The sequence below is a fragment of the Lolium rigidum genome, chromosome 7, assembly GCF_022539505.1.
Source record: "Lolium rigidum isolate FL_2022 chromosome 7, APGP_CSIRO_Lrig_0.1, whole genome shotgun sequence".
NCBI classification, from domain to species: domain Eukaryota; kingdom Viridiplantae; phylum Streptophyta; class Magnoliopsida; order Poales; family Poaceae; genus Lolium; species Lolium rigidum.
The window spans coordinates 325,012,818-325,023,656 of NC_061514.1; the positions used below are offsets into that span (position 1 = coordinate 325,012,818).

The 10,839-nt window shown below is 45.3% G+C and overlaps 1 protein-coding gene across 1 annotated transcript; it reads right to left on the reverse strand.

Annotated features, from left to right (window-relative positions):
* Window positions 1-5,882: 5,882 nt before the first annotated feature.
* LOC124669911 (probable 2-oxoglutarate-dependent dioxygenase AOP1) lies at window positions 5,883-7,163 on the reverse strand. The gene is made up of 3 exons (XM_047206447.1): window positions 6,808-7,163; window positions 6,297-6,627; window positions 5,883-6,216 (listed from the first exon to the last, which is right to left on the reverse strand). The coding sequence occupies exons 1-3, from the start codon at window positions 7,161-7,163 to the stop codon at window positions 5,941-5,943; spliced, it is 963 nt and encodes a 320-aa protein (XP_047062403.1). The 3' UTR covers window positions 5,883-5,940.
* Window positions 7,164-10,839: the final 3,676 nt, after the last annotated feature.

Consider the following 10,839-nt stretch of genomic DNA (forward strand, 5'->3'; position numbering starts at 1 on the left):
TAGGTTGGGCGCCAGAGTAGTCTAGGTTTAGATCTGTAGGTTTCTAGTGATTTTCCGGCCTCTGCCGGCGTGTTGGGCGGTCTGCCCGTAGGGAAGGTGGATGCTCTCGATCTCGGCCCCAGCTCCATGGCGTTCTTAGGGCTGTTGCTGCTCGTGCTGATGCTCCCCTGGTCGGAGCTTGGCGGGGGAAGCAACACCACCGTCTTCATCAATAAAGTGGTGGCTGATGGTTCTCTTCTTCCTAGTTTTTGCTGCAAGACTGGCGACCTCTTGGCCGGCCATGGTGGCGAGGGAGAGCGAAGTCCATCTGCAGCCTGGTTCCTTCTTTCTTCCTCCCTGGCCGGCCGTGGTGGCGAGGAGGTGCTGGAGGAGAGTGGGCCGACTTTGGATCTAGGAGTGGAAGCCAGTCTCTCTTGATGTTGCTGCTCCATCTCGTGTAGCCCCTTGATGCCGTCTGTCCTACTCTGCCATGGTGGTGGTGAGGACTCCGGCGGCTCAGCGGTTGCCTAGATGGATCTGCCGCAGTCCTTGCCTGCAAGGTGCTATGGATCGTTGATCCTCCGAGCGGGACACATAGCGTCCATGATTGGCGCTGTGATCTCTGGCCGATATGGCGGCCCGAACTCAACCTCCTTCGTGGAGGCCTCTCTCTCTTCTGTGGCGGAGGCTCGACGGCGTCTGGCGACCAAGTGGTTTCGTCCCCGGTGGCTTGACGACGGCTGTCTGCTGGAGATTTGTGCCGGTAGGGAGCCTTCGAGCTTCTTGCTCTCGTTCCTAGGCGGTGACGCCTGGAGGACGCCGGTGGATGGTGGCGGAGACACCCTTGTCTCTGATTGCTTTCTAGATCATCTTTTTAGGGTGTTTTTTGTAAAGTGCGAGCCCCTTTTTTCAAATTATAGGTTCTTCGTGCGAGTGATGTATAAGGGGCTCTCTGTAAAATCATGTACCTACCACGTTTAATGGATGTTTATCTGGGGTCTTCTAGACCCTTCTCTGTGTTCAAAAAAAAATTGTCAGTAATATGAATGTATCTAGAACTAAAATATATCTAGATATATCTATATTAACAAGAAATAGTAGTAATAATCGGAAGGAGTAGATATCCTAGTATTTATTATTAACACAAAATTATTGTAAGATTGACTTTGCATATACTTATAAGATGGCTGCTAAGGTTGTCCCCTTTCTCGATGAATGCAAGTGGTCAACCAGTGATACCCACATCAATTATACCTAAAGACACCGTAGAGCTTATTTTACTTAGTATTAATAGAGAGATGACTTTTCATGTTCTTATAAGCCGGCTGCTAAGGTTGCTCTCTTGGATCCGTATTCTGCGCCGCAGGTCCCAAAATTTTAATAGAACATATAACTTATTCATGAATTTGCATCTGAATCCTTGAACGAAATACGTAAGTTGATGACTTTGATTATTCGATTATTCTATGAACATGTAGTATACACATTAAGTCAAACACACATGAATGATGAGCTTGACAATTCCTCCACCCAAGTAAAATACTACGCGTAAGAATGATGAGCTAGAATACTCTTCCACGGAAATGTGCGAAACTATATATGTGTTACTTTTGATTCTACTTTTTTTATCCAAATACTACACCTATAATATTTAAAAATTAGTAGTCCCTCCATATAAATTTATTAGGGTATTACGTACTTCGTGAAAAATTTAACCATTAATTTGGACAATAAAATATAAGATACATACCATAAAAATTTATACCATTGGAAACTTATTTTGAATAGAAAACCAATGATATAATTTTCTTGGCATATATCTCATATTTTCTTGACCAAATTAATGGTTAAGTTTTTTCTCGAATGGGTAATACCATGAGGAGTATGCTTCTCAGATAGAGGATTGACTTGCCATGATTTCTCAAGTGTGTTATAAACCGTGATAAAACAATATGGAGGGAGTATGCTTCATACATGGGAGGTGGTGATTTGACACATAGGTGCATATGAACCTATTATATAAAATGAAGGAAAATAAAGTTTACAAATGTCAAAAAATTCCAAGATAAAATTTTGCGTGTACATATAGATATTCATATTCGCACACAAGTTTTTAGGAGAAATGAACATTTTATGTGGTCTACATAAAAAGATAAAAAATGTCATGTGAATAGTCATGTTTTGAACATTAAAATTTGTCTTTTTTTTACACTGGACAAAAAAAAAATGTTCTTTTTTCCCGAAAACTTGTGTGCGAACATAGAATGTCTAGATATACATGCGCAATTTTATTTCAGATTTTTTTGATATTTCAAAATGTGATTTTACATAGTGGGTTCAAATGTACCCATGGGCCGAAATGAATATCCCTCATACATGTCCTTTTCTTTGCTTTCGAGTATGCTCTGCCTGCTTCAGAATCGCCATGCTCATGGAACTTATGCATAGATCTGCATCTAAGTCGAACAAAATACATAAGTTGATGACCTGGATTATTCTGTGCACATGTAGTATACATATCAAGTCAAACACACATAGCGCTTGCTACTCCTCCACCCAACCGCAATACTGTAAGAATTATGAGCTTGACTATGCTTCCACCTAAGAGCATCTCCAGCCGTCTTTCCGACGAGTCTTCCAGGACGCCATTTTTTCATTCGGATGGACGAAAGCGGCTCAACCGCGTCCCCGGTTTCTCGTTTTCGCCCGGATTTGGGCTTTCATCCGTCCGGCGAGCCCAGACCATCCCCGGCCCCCCGGGGAGCGCTCGGGGACTCCGGACGAAACTAAAGCGCGGGAAACGTAGCGAAAACTTCCCGCGCGGCTTGTGGCCCCAACTTGTCGGCGAGAGAGGACAATCGTCTTGCGCGCGCTTCAAAAGCCTGCCGCCGGTCAGACTTCGCCGGACGCGTCGCCTCCGATTCACGCGCAGCTCTCTCTATTTATCGCCGAACCTACCGCGTCTCACCGCATTCACCACCGTCGTCTCCCTCCTCTCCCCAGCCCTATCTTCTCTCCCCAGTCGACCTCAACCAGCGAGCAATGGCGGGCCACTAGGCGGCGAACAACGGTTTCGGCCGCCGTTCCCTACCAGTGGGAGGCGGAACTTCTGCACATGGCGAGCTACCCGGCGCCGCCGGACTTCCGCGTGCCCGGAGGATGGCGCCTGAGCGCGGGGGGGGGGTCCCGATCCCGCCGCTTCCGGTGGAACGCGACGAGCTCGATGCCGCTATCGACGTTGTGCTGGTCACCCTCACCGACGAGCAGCGCGCGGAGGAGCGGTACCACACCGACAACTATGACGCGTGGAACGAGTTCTTCCGTCTCCGGCACGAACGGGAACTCGCAGCCTTCGACGGCCCTCCCCCTCCTCCAGCGCGTAACAACGCCGCCGGCCGCCGCCGCTGGTGGGGTGCGCCGGGCCGCACGCTCGCCCTTGTACTCGTGCACATCGAGGCCGGAAACACCCCTCCCTTGGGGATGCCGCCGGCGGCGCGAACGCCGGGACCTCGAGCAACGACGACAACATGTAGTATTTTTTATATTTCCATCTGGCCGAATTCAAATATATGTACGAAATCGGCCTATATATGTACGAACTCGCCTACGTATGTTAAATACCTTTAAATTTCGCTTTTGTTTAATCAAATTCCGCCTTGTTTTGTACGATTTCGCCGTTATTTATCAAAAGAATTCATCCATTCTGGGCTCGCCGCTGGAAAAAATGGGCTCCCCAGGCCAAAACTTACATCCATCCGGTGTTAAATAGCGCGGATTTGGGCGTGGGGAGCCCAACGGCTGGGATGCTCTAAGTCTGAAACTATATATGCGCTACTTTTGATCCTACTTTTTTTCTCTAAATACTACACCTATAATATAAAAGTATAGTGACGACGTGGGTTTAGCCTAGTGGTTGGGGTTGCAGTGGCGCACCCTAACTACCGGAGTTCGATTCCTGTCAGGGACGAATTTCGGAATTGTCACGCCAAGTCCCGCTTTTACTATATCAAAAAGTGTCTAGTTCCTCCTAGACACGGTTTCATTTTTTTTTTAATATAAAAGTATAGTATGCTTCTCAGGTAGATGATTGGTTTGCCATTCTTTGATGTGTCATAGACACTTTGATGCTTTCGAGTATGCTCTGCAGTCTGCATGCTTCAAAATCTCAATGCGCATGGAACCAAGCAAATCACAATTCACAAAGATCGATAGATAGAGAAGGCGATGGCTTTACGCCACTGACACCGACTAATTTTAAAACTGATGATATTTAGCAAATCGTTTGGAACATATAGGGTGTACCTCAATTCCCCTATGCATTTGGTTGTCTTGTTAGAGGATGTCATAGAGTGCTTATGTGACCTTGTGTGTTTGTGGGCACTGCAACCTCTGCCACAACGGTCTTCATTCTGCTTCAACCTAAACCAACATCTCATCCACTGCTTTGGCTAGTCAGGACAACAGGAGGTAGGGGCCTAGGGTGTGGGCTTCGAAAAGTGGTTTTGACTTCGGACCACTAGTGAGTTCGGTTTTAAAAATAAATCAAAAGCTCATTTTTTGTCTATAAAATTTCAAAAATAAATATACAAATATGTATACATGTCTAGTATGGGTGACCAAATTTGCATCACTTTTTTTATATGTGATCTGCACAAAATAGACAAATATTGGAAGCAAAACAAAGACGATTTTTGTCCTTTTCAAAGCCAGGATTATGTATCTACATAATTTTTCTTTTAGTATTTTTGAAATATTAAAATATCGCTTTCGATTTTCTTAGCTCAAAGTGTGCACTCGGTGGACTTTATACTTTTGGTTGAGAGTTTTCCATGGGGTGGGAGGTGGAGCTTCTACTTTGATGTTCATGTATCTGAATCAAAAAAATGAAAGCCTGAATGCATTTAGTTGAAATGTCCAATTCAATGATGTTTGAAATTTGGAAAGCCCATCTTTTATTTTCTTACTAATTATTTAAAGAATTTTTTAACGTTGCAAGTTCAATATAGTAAAAGTCCTTGCAAGAAAATCTTGTCTTGGGTTCTCCAAATCTCAAGTCTAGATTTCGCAAAAGCTTCAAAATCTAGTAGCGCAAGTACTGGAATCCCTATATGTGAGGTTGTAATCCTTTGCGATTAGGGTTTGCTCGCCTCTCATTGTCGTCGTCGCGATTCTGCCTTGCTTCTATGGCCTTCGGGCTATGGAGGCGGGGTGGATCTCGGTCCCCTTTGACGGGAGGGCTCCGTTTTCCTAGTTTTAGGGCTAAGGTTTGGTGGGACGACACTTAGGTGGAGGCGGCGGTTTGTCCAATAAAGTTCCCACGGCTTCAGGCCCATCTCGACGATGACATCGAGAATCTTGTGGGAGTGGTGTGGTTCTCGAGGGTTTCTTCTAGCTGGGGTGATCTTCAGATCATCATGGAGCTTCATCGTTGGTTATTTCTTCTTCTTCGTCTCCGGGACGGATGTGCTCTTCTGGATCCGTTTAGCGATTTCCCGTCCGCAACCATTAACATCAGGTTGGCCTAGGGAGGAGTGGCCACTGCGGCGCGCCGTCGTCACCAGCCGGAGGTTGAAGACGAAGAACATCTCAAGGATTTCGTTGTAGTTTTTATTTTTGCCGAGGCACTTTCTAACGTTCAATGTTTCTCTTAATGCTAGTTTTTTTATTCGAAAAAAAGTACTGCATCCCTAGCCTAGCAGGTAACCACGAATTAGGCACCTCCTATTATTAGTTTGACTAAAAAAATACCTTCTAGAAGATAAATATTCTGGTAAAAAATCCATACATGAATGCTGTAGCAGAAAGAAAATGTATCCATATCTCCATATGAAAGTTTGGTCAATATAATCCTGAAAAGAACAAACATGAGAACTAATTATGAAATCCCTGAAATAGCTCCCTGCTCGATCGGGGACTGAGATGATTTCTTCCATGGGAGTGACCAACCGCAGATCTTTGCTATCATGCTGCCTCAGCAGGCTCATCTTTAACCACTCCGCAGAAAGATTTGAGTGCGTCTTTGGATTTGCGCCCTTCCTCCGAGTACTGGAAACTGACATACTCGTAAGGATCGCAGGGATGGTACATCAGAGGGTGGCCGTCGTCGACGAACTCGTCCATCGCTCTCACCATGCTGCCCTTGGTGGGCATGCAGCCTAGCAGAGCGGAGAAGCGGTCGCGGTTGCTCGGCGTCCTGACGCGGTGGAGGCAGGCCTGCACCCGTCCGTTGGTCACCACCTGCAAGGGAAGTTGTCATCGCTTTGTTCTCAATTAAGGAGGGGAATGCGAGAAAGCACGATGGTGTTGATTGATTGTACAGAGAATAGGCTGCCGGCGACGATGGCGCAAGTGTCCGGCTCAGGAGGCACGGAGAACCAGCTGCCGTCCTTTAACTGCACCTCCAGGCCCTCGACTTGGTGCTGCACAATCATGCTGGTCATGACGTAGTCGCGGTGCTCCGGCATGGACATTCTGGCCGCGTCGTCTTCGGGGGAACTTCCGTAGTAGGCCATCCGGAGGGTGTAGCGAAGCCGCTCATGGTGCGAGTCGAGGATGTGCTTGTCCCGGACTCCGAGGCCTTCTAACACCATCTTCGTGACCGTCTGCTCCAGCTGAATAGCATCTCTGGCGAATCCGGCAGATGTTTCACTGGACATCACGATCGATGTAAGAAAATAATCATGCCGGTAATAGTAATACTGTCCTACACAACTGAGTGATGAAGAAGATGTTTCATTGGACAGCAACGAGATCGATGTCACAACATAATCATATCGGTAATCATAGAACTGAGTGATGAAGAATCATAAGCTATATATCTAGTCTTACCAGAAGGCGGGGTTGCCCTGCGGCCAGAAGAGCTTGGTGAAGTCGCTGATGTGGCCGTGGTCGGGGACGTCCTCGATGCTCATGCTCTCGTAACCGGCCATCCCCGGTAGCTGTCCGATGTACCCTCCGTACTGCACATCGTTGGAGACGTTGCGCCGCTTCGTCTCCACCGGGAACGCGAAGAGCTCCGGCATGGCGCGCCCGAACAGCGCCTGCCGGATGTCCCTGTTCAGCCCATCGTGCTGGACTACTACACAGCTGTTGGCCACCATGGACGCGGTGACCGCATCCCGAGCGTCGTCCCAACCTGGTCCGCCAGGCTTCAGCCCACGGAGGTCGATCTTTTTGATCTCCATGAATTGCGGCTCGCCGGAAAACAGGGCCGACTGCCTGGTTTCGTATATGGCTCTGGTGTCTCTTGTTGTACTACTACTACTCCTACTACTAGTGCTTAATCAGTGGACAGTCATGGTTTACAGAAGTGCTATACGGTAAGTCAGCGGATGAGACCATGTGCCTTAATTTTTGTGATAGCGAAGATCTGCTGCTTAATTGGTCATGGTGGAAATAATATTCGTTTTAGGTTCCAGAGGTCTTTTCTGGGAATGGTTTATTGGCTCCTAACCCCAAAAAAATGTAAGCATGGTCAGCACCGACCCCTGCAACCACAAGCGTTCGTGAGGATTTATATTACTCCCTCCGTTCGCAAATATAAAATGTTTTAGCTTTTTTGAAGATTTATCTATTTTAATATATGTCTAATCTATTTTTAGATTCACTCATTATTTATCAACAGATGGAGTAGCTTTCTAGAGATGAATTTTGCAATTGTTTTTTGAGAAACTTTGACTATTCATAGTGCTCTTTTACATTATTTTTTGAAATCTGTCAGAAAATATGACATGATACTTCTAAAGATTTGAGTGAACTCTATGATTTTGCGGTGATATGCCTATAGGGCCTCCCATCTATTTATACTAATCGATCGTATCTTACACCATAATAATTACAAAAGATAGGATCGTATTCAATCCCTACAAATCTGCTAGAATCTCCTATACCAGGTAACTATTGATACACATTAATAAACAACAATATACATGAGATAGTGATTGCTAACATTCCCCCTCAATCTCAACGGAGGGATACCAAGTCGAGATTGGCTTTCAATCACTCTAGCATCACCTTTGTTGCGGTCTTGGTGAAGACGTCGACTTCTCTTGATCTTAAAAAGGATACGAACCTCTAACTTAATTTTAGGTCACATTACACTTAAGGTCAAACTTCGTCACCCATCCTTTCACTACTCCAACCCTAGCACGCTTAATTTCTCCATTCTTTTTGGGTGAGCTTCATGCAAAGGGCTATTCTTTGTTGACAATAACACTATATCAATCCTATTAACCCTTGCTTCATGACATACACTTCTTTATTATTTAGATTCCAAAACAATTATTTGAGTAAACAACAATGAATAATATAAGTAATAATAAATCGTGAACTATAAAATAAATTTAATACATTTTAAATTACTTTTTAGCCTGAAAACTAAAAGCTGAAAAAACTTTTGTTTCCATTTTGAATTTGATGAATAAGAAAATTGTCTAAACGACCATAAGTCGTTGCCGGGTGTAAAATTTTGCGTAGATGCATTTCCATCGGATCTCATGGGCAACCAGAAAACCCATTTTACCGATACATGGCACAGTTTTGCAAAAAAAAAAGTCGAAATTTATTTATTAAATTTCCTTAAAACTAGATGACATAACACATGGATATCTCGGAGAATTTTATTTTTTAAATTTTCTATCATCTTTCTTTTATTGTACATGTGCCGATGGAATTTGTTGTGCCGATCACTACTAGGAAAAAGCCTATAGGTGGAGGCAATATGTGCCGGCGCACCACCTTGCACGTGCGCCGGTGGAAAGTGTTGCCGGCGCACCCCTTTTCCGCCGCGCCGGTGATGGACCTATACTGCCGGCGCACAAAAAAAATTAGTGCGCCGGGGATAAAATTCGAAGAGATCTGGCCGGAAGCAAAAATTCTGGGCACCTTACCCCCGGCGCACCTCTATGGTGGTGCGCCGGTGGTAGACAATTTACCACCGGCGCACCTCTATAGAGAATAATCAAATAGCGAAGGCCAAATGGAGAGTAAAGGAAAATAAGGTCATTCTTCTGTCTAGCTTCTGGTCGGTGCCCCGGATCCCTACGCTACGAGCAGAGGATGAGAAAATCCGCTAGGCCCACCCTAGGCCTACTTTCTACCTCTTTCCAGCACCTTAGGCAGTAATGGAGAGTGTCCCGGCAGTCCAGTCTTTTCTTCTACCAGCTCTAGTGCTAGCTTTCTCCGATCTCTCTGTAGACAGCATTAAATAGGGGTAGGTACCATATTCATAATACTAGAAGGTGATCCCTGCTTAGAGACATGACTGCGAGCTGTTTGTTACCTGATTGTCACCGAGCTTGATGCTGCTGGTCTTCCACCTCACCCATAATGTTGAGGAAACTTGACCTAAGCGGAAATGGATTGCGAAACCATTGATTCTTTCAAAACCGGTGTTTCTTACTCTAAAAAATAAATGATAGGGTTTAGGTCGCTCTTACTTTCTTAGCGCTTACCGGATAGAAATTCGTATTTCTCTCCACTTACTAAATAGGGGGTGTGGAAGCGAAACCTTTGTTCTAAAGTAGCTATCGACCGCAAGGGCTGCGGCACCGATCGCGAAGTACCCACCTCCGAAACCCAACCCTGTTAACCGTCAAGCTTCAATCAATGCGTTCTCCAGTATTAGCTATATTCTCGGTTTCATCGTAGGAATAAGATGTCAGAATTGGATCAAATTGTACAAGTAGGTCAGACCGAACACTTTAGAAATCTGGATTTGACACAAAACACCTCTCTTGATACTCATATCGAGAATATGAAATGAACAGCTTTCCTATTTCGCTATCTTGCTTGGATAGCTTAGGCTTTTCCTTCCTCATTCACCAATCTATCTCAGTAGGGAAACTGGCTGCAGAGGCAGTTCAAAGAGTTCGAGAATCTCAAGCCAGAAGAAGAGCTCAGACTGAAGCAGCTGAAGGTGCCAAGCAGTGCAAGGAAACAGCTGAGAAACTGAGGCAGTTGAAGGCCTCAGTGAGTGGGAAAAGAGCTGAAACAGCAAAACAAAAGCAGGAAAAGGAACATCTGATGCTCCTAAGTTTAAAAAGAGAAAGATTAAGAAGAAATCTGCAGTGAGGGAAAGGTCGATCCTAGCGTGTTTTAATGGCATTAAACACAAAGACATCACTAGTATTTGCGCACATGTGCTCCCGCCTCCCTGAGTCATATACCAAACGCAAATCCAAAGGAAAATCATTAGGTACCCTTTTCCTCAAATGGGTTTGCCAGTAAAGAGTACGAGATGGACATGTCAATGCTCGGTCCATCTTATCAATCATGTTAGCACGGCATAACCACTTTAAAGTCGGTCGACGTGTCACCCACCATCAAAGGTAGAAAAGCCCCTATTTGGGGCGTTAAGCCCGTTGGTTCCGAGAACCCAAAAGAGTAAATCGACCATCTAGTTTTAGTGAAAATTTGAAAATTTGAATTTCGATGTATTATGCAAAATGGCGTCATCTTTCGGCAAAACGGGATTTCTGGTTGCATACGACCTCCGATGAAAAACTTTTTTTTATATCAAAATCGATCTACTCGAAATTTCCTAACGGCGAAATCGTACAAAACAAGGCGAAATTTGATTAAACAAAAGCGAAATTTAAAGGTATTTAACATACGTAGGCGAGTTCGTACATATATAGGCCGATTTCGTACATATATTTGAATTCGGCCAGATGGAAATATAAAAAATACTACATGTTGTCGTCGTCGCTCGAGGTCCCGGCGTTCGGCGCCGCCGGCGGCATCCCCAAGGGAGGGGTGTTTCCGGCCTCGATGTGCGTGAGTAGACGAGCGAGCGTGCGGCCCAGCGCACCCCACCAGCGGCGGTGGCCGGCGGCGTTGTTACGCGCTGGAGGAGGGGGG

Excerpts from the sequence above, each read along its gene's own strand:
- LOC124669911 (XM_047206447.1), bottom strand. The coding sequence starts at position 7,163 with ATGGAGATCAAAAAGATCGACCTCCGTGGGCTGAAGCCTGGCGGACCA. Across the intron at positions 6,628-6,807 it reads CAGGGCAACCCCGCCTTCTG|TGAAACATCTGCCGGATTCG; the intron begins GTAAGACTAGAT and ends CGTGATGTCCAG. Across the intron at positions 6,217-6,296 it reads TCGCCGGCAGCCTATTCTCT|GTGGTGACCAACGGACGGGT; the intron begins GTACAATCAATC and ends CTTCCCTTGCAG.